Below are 13,546 nucleotides of genomic sequence, written 5' to 3'. Positions count from 1 at the left end.
TCAAGTTAATTAAGTAATCATTATACCGTCAAAAAATTTTTGAATGCTCATGTAGAATATCTGAAAATGCATGATAGATATAAACGAACTAGTAACCTTTTACCCCTTTATAGAACCATGTATTTGTATTTTCCATGTTTCTCTTTCTTGTTGGCTAATATGTATGTTATTTGTGTGAATATCACCCATTAAGAAAGCAACTTTTTAAATATATATATATATATATATATATATATATATATATATATATATATATGTGTGTGTGTGTGTGTGTATTGTGCGTTTAAATGTTAAATCATAAATTTTAACCCTAGACCGCATCTTTTAATTCTTTTGATGTTATTCACGCAAATTAAATGGTTGTTAGCGCTCAAGAAGGAACAAAGAGGACATATCAATATTTGTTAGGTAATCTTTATATCGTCAAAGGATTTTTAAGTGCCCGTTTATAATATTTGAAAATGCATGATAGATATAAACGAACTAGTAGCCTTTTACCAATTTATAGAACGATGTATTTGTAAATTCCATGTTTCTCCTTTCTTGTGGGCTAATATGTATATTATTTGTGTGAATATCAAAAGAATGAAAATAACTTTTTAAAATATTTATATGTATTTATGTGTGTGTGTGTGTGTGTGAGTGTGTGTGTGTAAATGATAAATCATAAACTTTAGATCGTATACCGCATCCTTTTAATTCTTTTGATGTATTTCACACAAATTAAATATTTTCTATCGCTCAAGAAGGAAAAAAATAGGAACTATTAATATTCAAGTTAATTAGGTAATCATTATACCGTCAAAGGATTCTTGAATGCTCATGTAGAATATCTGAAAAGACTTGATAGATATAAAAGAACTATTATCCTTTTACCCCTTTATAGAACCATGTATTTGATTTTCAAAGTGTTCCCTCTATCTTGTGGGACTAACAAGTATATTTGTGTGAATATTATCAAATAACAAAACAACTTTTTAAAATGTGTATATGTATGTGTGTGCATATTTTGTGCGTTTGAATGTTAAATCATAAACTTTAACCCTAGACCGCATCTTTTAATTCTTTTGATGTTATTCAAGCAAATTAAATAGTTGTTAGTGCTCAAGAAGGAACAAGGAGGACATATCAATATTTGTTAGGTAATCTTTATATCGTCAAAGGATTTTTAAGTGCCCATTTATAGTATTTGAAAATGCATGATAGATATAAACGAACTAGTAGCCATTTACCCCTTTATAGAACCATGTATTTGTATTTTCCATGTTTCTCCTCTTTCTTGTGGGCTAATAAGTAGATTATTTGTGTGAATATCATTAAAAGAATTAAAAATAACTATTTAAAATTTGTATATGTAATATATATATGTAGTGTGTGTGAGAGAGAGAGTGAGTGGGTGTGTGTTAGTTGATTTTTATTTCAGGGAACAGCCAAGCTCGTGTGTGTTTATATACAATTTGATGACAGTGCTGACAATACCTTCTTTCCACTTCTCTTGTATAAGTTTCACGAGAATGTCAATTGGTCTAAACTGGATCCGGTCATAAACATGTCCACTGTTCCGAATATCAGTATAGTTCCTTGCATCCATATGTATTTACATTTGATAATTGATTGTTTCTTTAATTGTACGACGTAGAGAGAAATGATGGCATTTCCAGAGGTATATTTAACGTATGTTTATAACTGCAGGCATCTTTGAGGATACTAGTTTACAATCATAGACTCTATTCTGGAAGCGACAGGGAGGTTTGTTGCAACAATAAAAATGGGAGTGCTAGTGGCGTCCAGGATAATTAGCAATTATTGCTCGACATGCAAACGTTAGTACATTTTACAGTAAAGGATTTATACTCTATGAATTTCTTTGCCCCGATTCTTTTGAACCTTCTATTTTATAATGTGCACAAACATGCAGTTAGTTTTATGAGAAATGTTTTGCCAGTTTAGATGGTACACGATTCGAATACATCTCGAAGGACTGGTCATTGTTTTTCTCGAACCCGAAGAAGAGTAGCAAGAAAGCGCTTAACATAGTTGTTTCGTGGTGTATTTTAGTAAAGATACTTTGGTAAAGGAATTCATTGAATGATACGTATATGATCTATATACTGTTAAGATAATTAGTTTTGGTGCCTTTTAAATTTCCAGGTTTTAATTAAATATTTTTTTAAATATAATTAGTGTTGAATGGAAATTTTTGGAACAGTAAGAAAATAAATTTTTGGATTTGTTTTTTGTTTGTTTTTATTTTACTACATTAGCATCCTTTAGAGAAAGCTCTTCCTGTGTTCGTATTTCTTAATTTCGAGCATGTGTGGTTTCGCTTGCTCTCTGTAGGCGACTAGTCGGAATGTTTTACGAAATACTATAGACTTGTACACATTCAAAAGCGGTTATATATATATACTTATATTTTAATAGAAGAAAAAAGAATTGAACACTATAATGAATATTTTATATTACATCTATTATAGGCTATTAAAAAAAATTATGATAATTTTTATCTTATGTTGTAGTCAGCGACAAAGGCTATTTCCGTTTCATAAAATTAGTTCCGTAAATAATTTGAAAATGGGACAATTAGAGTACAGTTTTCAGTAAATTAGAAAAAATGTAATTTTCTGTAAGTTACCACCACTGTTATTTCCAAAATAAATTTTAACAAACTGAAAGAACTTTTGTCACTGACTGTATATATAAGCTGTAATCTATTCCTGTTTGAGATGATTAACTAGTGTATGATAAATCTTATTTTTTCGGAATGTATTCATTTTAAAGGACCACAAAAATATACCGAGAAACATAGGTTGAGAAACTCTTGGCTAGAGTATTGGATTTCCGGTAGAGCAGAATATTAGGTGTTGTTCCAGCGTGTTGAGGTAATTGAAGAGCTACTGAAAATAAAAAGAATGTAAAAATTGAGAGAAAAGGGACAATGCGCTAACATATCACGTGGTTGAGCGTGCTCGATCTGGCCGCTCATCGTCATTCGTAGAGTGGAGGGCTAGGGAATTTAATTAGTAATAGATATACACAACGAGGTTTTGGGGTACTGTCGTTAAAGTATCCAAATATTCCTTGTTGGAATATTAGTTAACAATGTTAGAATAATTGTTTGAATGTTTTTTTTTTGTATAATGGGAATACTTTCTGAAGGAGGATATCCCTGCAATTTTATATAGATGCCTCCACAGTTTTCTCCTTTGTTACGAGGTCAGACACCTTTTCCAGTTATAGAAGGTGGTTGCCGGACATCTTTGTAGTCCTCTAACTGTAGAGGGAAGTATTTGTAGTCTTTCTATTTCAAGTGTGCCCCCGGGAAATATGAGAAACACTTCGTCCCCAGCACCCTCTAGCGGAAGAAACTCTGTGTTGCGAGTTTGTCATTCAGTCGTTTGGTCTTGGCGAGTGAAGATCGTAGGCTACTTAGAACGGCTAACAAGACAGTGTACAACGAAGCCCGTGAAGTAATTAAATGTGGGAACCCTGTCCGCATCCTACCATTGAAGAACCTCTGTCACAGTAAATTGTCCCTCCTCTTTCGAGGAAGATGTAGGAAAACACATCAACAGCAGGGCACACTTGAAACAGAGGCTCTAGCATTACGGTTCAATAAAAACTGGGTAACAGGAAATCGCTGAATAGCAAGAAAATAAATATTTTGGAGATGAAGGAAACTAGAATTTCAAAAGGAGAAAACAAGGACTGATTGCAATTTACAGAGCAATAACGACTTCTGTAATAGCACAATCATATAATCATATTAATATTTTCCTATACACATCTTAGTACGGTGTGTGACCACTTCCATGATAATCAAATTTCGTGTCCATGCAGATCTCGTAACAGGATATCCTCGTTTCTGTTTGTTCTGTTAAATATAGTTGAAGGTTAAGGGAAATATATTTGTTTTTCATTGTGTACGATTTTTTTTTTTTGTCTTGGTGCAATGTTTAACCCTTTTCCCCTACCTGGAGTCTTTTATGACTGTCAGCTTTAATTTGTTTATAATTTCATTGTTAGTTGACGCCAAAAGTCATTAAATACATTCTTCGATTCCTCTAGCATATTTTCTCTTAAAAATGGATTATTGTGATATCATTTTTTTGGGGGGGGGGGGATATCATTATATTAATTTTTGATTGAGGTAAAGACCCCAGATAGGTACTACGCGGTATCATGTAGTACCTGCGTGATACATTATTTCCTTCTTATATGAATGTAACTGTGTATTCATTCAGTAGATGTCTCTGTAACAAACGATTATTAGTGCATTCACTAGATGCCTCGCAATTGGCAACAACTACTAATTCGACATTCTTCTGCAGTCGTTGTTCTAAAAAATCAATGTTCTGAAATTTTTGGAAAAGTGGATCAGTTTTTGTTTCGACCAGGGCTACAGCCATAAAGAGACTTCTGAAAACTACTGCATTTTCAGTGATAACATTATTTTATTTTTCAACGTAGTCTCCTTTGAGGCTGATACACTTCGTTCAACGCTGCTCCAGTTTGTTGATCCCCTCTAAATAATATGATTGGTCCAACTCTGCAAAATAGGCACTAATTGCTGCAACCACCTCCTCGTTTGACGAAAATCGTCCCGCCAACCACTTCTTCAGATCGGGAAACAAGTAATAATCCGAGGGGGCCAAATCTGGCGAATAAGGGGGGTGCGGAAGAAGTTAGAATTTTAATTCCATCAATTTTGCGGCTACAATGACAGATGAGTGCACTGGGGAATTATCGTGATGGAAAAGAACTTTTTTGTGGGCCAATCGTGGACGTTTTTCTTCCAGCTTAGTTTTTAAACGGTCCAATAACGATAAATAATATTCACCTGTAGTAGTTTTCCCCTTTGCTAAATAGTCGATGAGGATTATGCATTGAGAATCCCAAAAGACAGTGGCCATCATTTTCCCGGCTGAAGGGACGGTCTTCGCCTTCTTTGGTGCAGATTCCCCGCTGGCAACCCATTGTTTGGACTGTGCCTTGGTTTCAGGTGTGTAGTGGTGTATCCATGTTTCGTCCACAGTGACGAAACGACACCTAAAGTCCTGTGGATTCCGTTGAAACAGCTGCAAACCGTCCTGGGAACACCTCACACGATTTCGTTTTTGATCCACTGTGAGCAATCGCGGCACCCATCGTGTGGATAGCTTTTTCATGCCCAAGTCTTGATGCAAAATATTATGTACCCTCTCACTAGAGATGCCCACAGCACTAGCAATCTCACGCATCTTCACTTGTCTATCATCCATGACCATATCATGGATTTTCTCAATGATGTTTGGTGTAGTGATCTCGATAGGGAGTTCAGAACGTTTACCGTCACTTGTGCTCATATGGCCACTCCGAAAATTTTGAAACCACTTATACACTGTTCTAATCGAAGGTGCAGATTCACCATGATGTTATCTGAGGCGAAGTACCTTTCATAAAATTATATTTGATCAACACACGAAATTCTCATTCATCCATGTTTGTGAAACTCACTCGACTTACCCACTTTAACCGCACGCCAAACACAGAGCACTAAACAGATATGGCTGCCACTTGGTGTATGTTCTTCCAGGAGATGTTACTAACTGACAATCACCTCGGTATAGTACGCATCAGTCTTGCCCTCTCTCGGACTTTGCACGGACTTATGAAACCGCCCTTGTAGAAGACAGTGAGAGTGACGATAATAGCACTAGTGCTATTAGGACTGATATAATAGTGACAACACCGATATTGAAATAAATTTACCGGACGAAATAGGTGTAGACAGTAGCCCTATAAATTCCAATAACGAGAGTGATTCAAATTTTCTTACACGTAGGAATGGGGTACGCAATTATGACACTCTTTCCGCCAAGCTTAGGCAAATGTCCTGCAAGAAATATAATACTTTGATTTCGGGTCATAAAAGACCCCAGATAGGTACAATATTGCTTTTGAGACGACAGGGGAGAAGGGTCAAGGTAATTACTGCTGGTACGATATAACAAATTAGACAAATTAAAGTTCTTACAAATATCTGGAGAACTGCGGTTCCCCGTTGTTACTTAGGGTACTGTTGCGATATCTTTGGCTGTCTTAGTGTCGTCTTTGATTATCTTTGAAATATAGCTTTTCTAACTTCGACAGCTAAGAATTTGACAACTGATTGCAGATGAGGATTTGTAGCCAAATATTAGTGTTCTTTGATTATTACAAACCATGTTCGTCTTTAAAACAACCCAAATTCAATATGACGGACTTTAATATGGTGTTCATGCTTTGTTAGTAATGCATTTGATAGATTTTTCTCTCACAATTATGGTAGTACCATAGGTTGCTAGATTCTTATATTTCAGAACTATTTAGAACTTACAAATTGTCCAACGCTTTATGAATAACCCTGTATTAGCTTTGGAAGACATTTTCCACCATGACTTTACTAGTTCAAATTATTTGTCTAGGATCTTCATGACACTATTATGTGTTTTCTTCCAGACCATCACTTTATGATGTCCATACAAGAATTTTAAAACATATATATTCTTATGATTTTAGTTTTGCGTTACGTGAACATTTTAGCCAAAATTGGCTTCACATATTGCAGATACCTTATCAAAATATTTGAAGTGTCACAGACCAATCTGGACAAAAGTTATAACGTCTGCAGCGAGTAACAAGCTTTGAACTAGTTTGGGTGTGGCTGTATATCATTGCACCAAGAGCAGTGTCTTGTATGGTCTGAAAAATGCTCCTACCAAGGACTCTTTGCGAACTTAAGAATGTAGTTCACGTTTCTATCAAGATATTGTCTGCTCCGAAAGCCAGGAGAGCGAGAGTTTCTGGTCTCATAAGCTTTTTCTTTTTTAACATTTCAAGATATTTGAAATGAATTCAAATGTCATTAGTTAAAAATATGACATCTATTGTTAATTTTCTTTGTTATCAACATACTTAGATTTTAATACATAAAAGCGGTCTTTATTTCTTGATATTTCAATCTATAGCACTTTGAATCTCTGTTTTTCATGTTATCGAATTTCAATTCTCATACCTTAGTAATCGATGCCATTAACTTGAAAAGTGATAGTGACAACTGACAACTGGTCCCACATTTTTTTTAATCTTTGGTGCAATGTTAGACTCAACAGACAAACGGTATCAGAAAGAACATTGCACGGACGGAACGAAACAAGGGTCATTTCGTAATCCTATATAACTCTTCAATGCGTTATCGTTAGAACCAGTGTTGCCAGAGTTGAAGACTAAAAAGTAGCGATATTGTGTTTCAAAAGTAGGGGATTTGAACTATTTGTGGCCTAAACATAAAAATGACTTATTTTACAGCTATATATTTTTACTATATATATATTTATATATATATATATAAGGGCGGATCCAAGGGGGGCTACGGGGCTATAGCCCCCCCTTGAGGCTCAGGTTTACACTGGATAAAATGGGCTTCATTTCTGCTTTACACTGGATAAAACGGCAAATTATGGTTTAGCCCCTCCCTTGATAATATCCTGGATCCGCCACTGGATATATATATATATATATATATATATATATATATATATATATATATATATATATATATATATATATACTTATGAATTTAATGTGAACACCTGAGTTAGATGTTTGGGATGGCAATGGTCGGCTTCGAACGCAGATTCGGACTGTTGGCGGTGGTGTGTTAAGGCAAACTATACTACGTCAGGAAAGTAGAACTCTAGTTTGCAATGAACTTTGCTTATGGTGATAGTATAAAATAGTCGACCTTCCTGACTTCCAAGAAGACATACTTGCTTAAATCAGTTTTGTGGGCTCTGAAACACACTTTCTAACGTTTACAGTATGCTTTTTCACTGTTATTCGTCACTTCTTTAATTCGTTTGCTAAATTCTTTATCTGGGAGCCATGAATTTTGGAAGTTTTCGTTGTAACTCCACATTACTCATTTATTCATATGGATAATACAATAATATAATTGAATTAGCAATGTTTTCGTTTACACAGCTTTGTACAATTATTTTAAGCCTAGGTATGAACTGAGACAGCAACGCGATCTGTGACACTTTAAGAGCATAATATCAACAAATTCTAATGTTTTCAGATCTAGAGGTTAAAAAGTACTAACGAGGGAACCTATCGAAGTGTAACTCTGACTTCGAGTCGACACTATGGCCATTGGATACCTTGTCCCAAAAGAACATAAGACGAAAAGGGATACATCCTCGATCGCAACCGTTGCGGAGATATAAGCGTGAAAAGTTAGAAATTTAGCTCCATACTGTACATTACAAAGTCAGATTCCGGGTCAGATTTTTCGGAAACGGTCAGGTAAGGAAACTCAGCGAATACATATCAAATTAATGTGGGGAGCACAGCACCTTTTGAATGAAAAATTTGTATCCCCGGGGCACTCGCAGGGTCCCAAGCGGGGTCCAACTCAAAATTTGCAAATGGAACCGGGGGTCAAGTAGCATATTGTATGAAAGCTATTGTTAAATAAAAGATGGAACAAATCTCAACTCTCTACGATAACACTCTGCAAACGGGCAACTGGTCAAAATGTCAATACAATCTACATCAGAAAATATATGGCCACGCTTCTAAATCCGTTAAGTTCTGATAATAACTAAACAGAAAAACTCGTTTAATAGTGCAAGGTATTGAAGTAAAGCAAATTGCTGGAGAGTCTCTCTCTGAAAAGCACCCTCCGATATATTTTATTTCTGCACCATTATTCAAGTTTTATCCAACTCCACTCCTCTCCAAGTTGCCTCACAGTTTCAAGGTTACTCCTTTTCGTCTTTACCACCATGTTTCTCGTTCAGCAAATCCCCCGATAGAAATTTCACAGTGCAATATGTGAATTTGGGGTCCCGATGCGAGAAGCATATACCGTTGCCTATTGACCTTCTCACCTTCCACGACGATTGCGATTGACAATGTATCCTTTCTCTTCTAGGACACGAACTCCAATGGTCATGGTTATTCTATGGTCCATTGGTCATTCGAAGTCACACTTATACTTGGATAAGGTCCGTTGTGCGAACTCTATGAGAGACTTTGCAGCAGTTTGCTTTACTTCAATACCTTACACTTTCTAACGTGTTTTTCTGTTTTGTTATTATCACAACTTAACGGATTTAGAAGCGTGGCCATAGATTTTCTGATGTAGGTTGTATTGACATTTTGACCTGTTGCCCGTTTGCACTGAGTTATCGTAGAGAGTTGAGATTTGTTCTATCTTCTTTTATTTAACAATAGCTTTCATACAATATGCTACTTGACCTCCGGTTCCATTTGCAAACTGAATTGGACCCGGCCTGGGACCCTGCGAGTGCCCCGGGGACACAATTTTTTCATTCAAAAGGTGCTGTGCTCCCCACACTAATTTGATATGAATACGCTGAGTTTCCTTACCTGGCCGTTTCCGAAAAATCTGACCCGGAATCTGACTTTGTAATGTATAGTATGGAGCTAAATTTCTAACTTTTCACGCTTATATCTCCGCCACGGTTGCGATCGAGGATGTATCCCTTTTCGTCTTATGTTCTTTTGGAACAAGGTATCCAACGGCCATAGTCTCGACTCGAAGTCAGAGTTACACTTGGATAGGTTCCCTCGTAAGACAAGAACGAAACTAGTATCGAACATATTAGTCTTAGTAAAACTATTGTGAATGGAATACTCAAGTAATAAAACTTTTATTGTACAATATAAAACTAATAATTTGTGATTTAATATATGAAAATAAGACAGTAGCGCATTCTTAGGAGTTATAGCCTGTAAATAATTAAAAGTAGCGTGTCGCCCAATTTAAAATTTCGGTAGCGAGGGTACTTAAATAATCGCCCAATCTCGCAACACTGGTTAGAACTTCAATAGTTTCGCAACACTGCTAAATATATCTACCCATCTTATGAATGGAACCAACATATTTTGAATATTTGGACTAGTGCTTCCTTTTAAATGTTTAGTCATCGGAAGATTAAACTTTTATTTTTTTCGTCATTCTGTTGACTAATTATTTAAAATTTTAGTGAGCATTTAGTTAACTAAATTGTCAGATTAAAAGCCCTAATTAGCATTATTGCTTTTAACTTTCAAGTCATCGGCAAAAGGAAATTTGGACCAAATTGCGCCAGAAACAGACCAGAAATGTGGGAATTTAGAAAAAGTCACATTTCATTCTCTGTTTACTCAGTATTGGCGATACCGGCGTTCTACTGAAACATTACCGAACTTGAAAAAAAAAATGTTATATCTTCATGAGTTTAGTTTCATTTTTCTTGCATTAGATTAAACAGCAGTTCTTCAAAAGAACCGTAAAGCATGGAGGACGTGAAAACCACAACTTCCAAGCTATGCTATGCATCAATATAGGAGGACTTGTTGAACAGGTATTCCGTCCATCTGTCTGTATATTGACAGGTATCAGAGCAAAGATCATAATTGATAGCGAGAAGTGGTTTCCTCAAATTGATTCAGCGTCCCCAGAATAGATTTCGGTTCCATCCTTGTCTCTCTACTAAAACCAGAAGTGGTAAAATTCTATGATCCTGGTCTCTACACTCATCACTAGAGACCGGATGTTTAGGCATTAAAATCCTAGAAAATAGGCAGGCAAATAGGCACTTAAAATTTAAAAAAAATAGGCAGTAAAATAGACACTAAAGTGTAACTCGAAACAACGAAGATAAATACTCAATACAATTAAAAAAATAAATTCAAGTCATAGATATTGTTCAAAGAATATAGAAACATACCTGTTTGTTAATATTTTTGAATGTATATATAAAAACGAAGGTTGACATGTATTCCATGTGTATTTTGTAAATACATTCTATACAGCGCTTTATCACTACATATAACAGTCCAAATTCTATACATTTTAATCAGTACACACAGCAGTCCAAAGTTTTACAGCACTTTATTAGTACACATAGCAGTCCAAAGTTTTATTGCATCTTATTACTACAAACAGCACTTATTTCTCGAAAAGGCAGAATCCTTTCTTGAGATACTAAATAATAACGCCTTATTTCGAAGAAAATGCATAGAATAGGCAACATTAGGCACTAAAGCAATTATTTAGGCAGGAAGGGGCCAAATAGGCAAAATAGGCAAAATAAAATTGGCTTAAATTGAAATTATAACAACCTATAAAAACTTTAAAACGTTATTTTTGACCATATCTTTAATATTAAAGAATAGGCATTTTGCCTAACATCCGGTCTCTACCCATCACGATAGTGAAAATAACGAAGTAGTTTGTCTCTATAGATTCAGCGTGAAAAGAACAGGTTCCATCTCTGAACTTATCCCTCTATTGCAACTGCATGAAATAAATATACTACTTCCGGTTTTAATATTGGATTTACATATTTTAGAAGTCTACAGTAGTTTAACACTGTGAAACGAAACTCGCTTGTTTTAACACTGATCCAAGTGTGTTTTATTTATTCAGATCAAAACCTAAATGTAATTTAACTTCACTGACAAGCACTGCTTCCAAGTGTAAAATGGTTTTAGACAATTTGATAGTCTTGAAGTTCCTCTAAAGATAGAGGGCCTTATGCAGAGTCGTTTTGACGTCTGATTAAAGCCATACTATGGGGTTGACTAACGGATGGTTATCAAAATTGTATTCAGAGTCTCTGATTAGGTCGTAGTATTTGACGAAGTTAATCACATGTGACTAATTAATCTAGAGCAGAGGCTAATCTTTTACCCATGGCTTAGCGTGCAACACATTTCGTATTTCGTATTTCATGTATTTTCATTTTTACAGACTACGCATGCGCTGATCTACTTTTCCGTAGTTGCCACATTTATTTTTCTCACCCAATGCATTAGGGTTGTATTAGTTAATCATACCCAAATCATCATTTTAATTGTACTCAAAGTTGACTCTGAATACCAAAAAGTGTACCTTCCTCAGTAAAGAGTTAGTATTCAAACTAACTAGTCTGTGACTAACCCTCGATTAACGAATCCTCTCTGAATACCGCCCAGATAGTCAGGTTCACTGTGTCATGATATATAACTTCGCGGGAACTTTGTGGAGAGTCTGAAAAGTGTACTTTTCTTGAAAGCTTATAGTATAAGCAATAAGAAAAACAATGTTTCCATTTCCTATGAGTCCTACGTGGACGCCATTTTGGATTTTACAAAATGGCTTACGTAAAAATAATTTTTGTTAATATCTGAGCTTCTAAACAACATAAAAATATAATTTTGACAGATAAACATGCATTTTCCAGGCTAGGGCCCCGTGTGGAGATTAACATTTGTAAATCCGATCTAAAACATGTAATACTTAGTTGTATCACGCAAACTAAAAACGACAGTTCAATCAATCTTGTTTATTTTAAAAAGCGTTTTTTAGATTTTAAATTATATTATATTAAATTATCAGTTTATCAGAACACCCGCGATAAGAAGTTGATGAATCTTCTCAGTTCACATGGGTACTGTGTTCCTTATGGCCGTACCCTACTTTTGGAAACTGCTTTGGCCAATGCTGTTGTAGAAAACACGCGATAGTTAGAAGGTATGTATGTACCACCATTCTTAAAGAAGGGTGCCTTTGTGTTCTTTGCAGTCGATAACATAGATTTTGCAGAGGACACTCCTGATGGGAAAGGAACAACACATGAAACTATAACTGCTGTATATCAGAAAGCAGATGTTCTTGGAGAACCTGTTGCATCACCCTTGAAGATAATTGATGCCTACACTTTATCTGTCATTCCATACCATGTACCTATAATGCACTGTGACAAGCCAAAAGCACGGCACACCCCGAGAACAGAACACTTTGTCATAAGCCAGAATATATCAGGTTCCTACCAATAATCACAATTTGGATGGATTGTTGCTACTGCTATGTCCAGATTGAAGCAAGAGAAAGCATCCAGCATTATTTCCGGGTGGGCAGGATACAACTCAATGTTGTCCGAAAGCAAGCAACTTACCCACGTCGAAGCCCTACCACTGCTACCAGAGCTGGCACACGAGTGGTCAACGCTGCTGACTGTGATCATGCAAGCGAATGAACTGAGGAAGTTGACTGTTGGTGAAGATCATCCTACTGTCATTTCATTTGACATGTCTCTGTATGAGAAGGTGGTCCAACTGCTAGATGCCAGACCTGACCTGAAACGCACAGTTGTCCCGCGACTGGGAGAGCTACATGCTGTTATGGCTGCCCTACGTGCTCTGAGCACCTCTATAGAGAGCTCAGGTATTGATGATGCGTGGATAGAAGCTGATGTGTATGGGTCTGCAACAACAAGGCAAATTTTGAAATGTACCCATTACAAGCGTGCTCTTCGTGCCCATACGTGTACATATATTGATCTGTATGAAATGTTGCTGGATGAATTCTTCATTGATAATCCGAAGCTAAAGCAGGTGTGTTTGATGGCAACAGAGAGAGTTGAAGCTGCCTGTTCTGAGAGGAACAAAAACACAAAATGTGAGTCCATGAAACAAGCAAACAACACACTACTTGAGGCCATCTTCACTAGTGATTTAAGCACACAGT

The 13,546-nt window shown here is 36.0% G+C and overlaps 1 protein-coding gene across 1 annotated transcript; it reads right to left on the bottom strand.

Annotated features, from left to right (window-relative positions):
* Positions 1 to 4,685: 4,685 nt before the first annotated feature.
* Positions 4,686 to 5,345, bottom strand: LOC145687141 (histone-lysine N-methyltransferase SETMAR-like). Its single transcript, XM_081760601.1, has one exon. It carries the CDS (start codon positions 5,343 to 5,345, stop codon positions 4,686 to 4,688), a length of 660 nt encoding a protein of 219 aa, XP_081616727.1.
* Positions 5,346 to 13,546: the final 8,201 nt, after the last annotated feature.

The sequence above is a fragment of the Thermobia domestica genome, chromosome 6 (genome assembly GCF_964235325.1).
Source record: "Thermobia domestica chromosome 6, izTheDome1.hap1.1, whole genome shotgun sequence".
In the NCBI taxonomy this organism is placed as follows: Eukaryota; Metazoa; Arthropoda; class Insecta; order Zygentoma; family Lepismatidae; genus Thermobia; species Thermobia domestica.
Note: the sequence above shows the minus strand (reverse complement) of the source record. Positions and strands in the feature narration are given on the sequence as shown.

What these genes read in the sequence shown, in the direction of transcription:
- LOC145687141 (XM_081760601.1), bottom strand. Translation starts at nt 5,345, where the DNA reads ATGAGCACAAGTGACGGTAAACGTTCTGAACTCCCTATCGAGATCACT.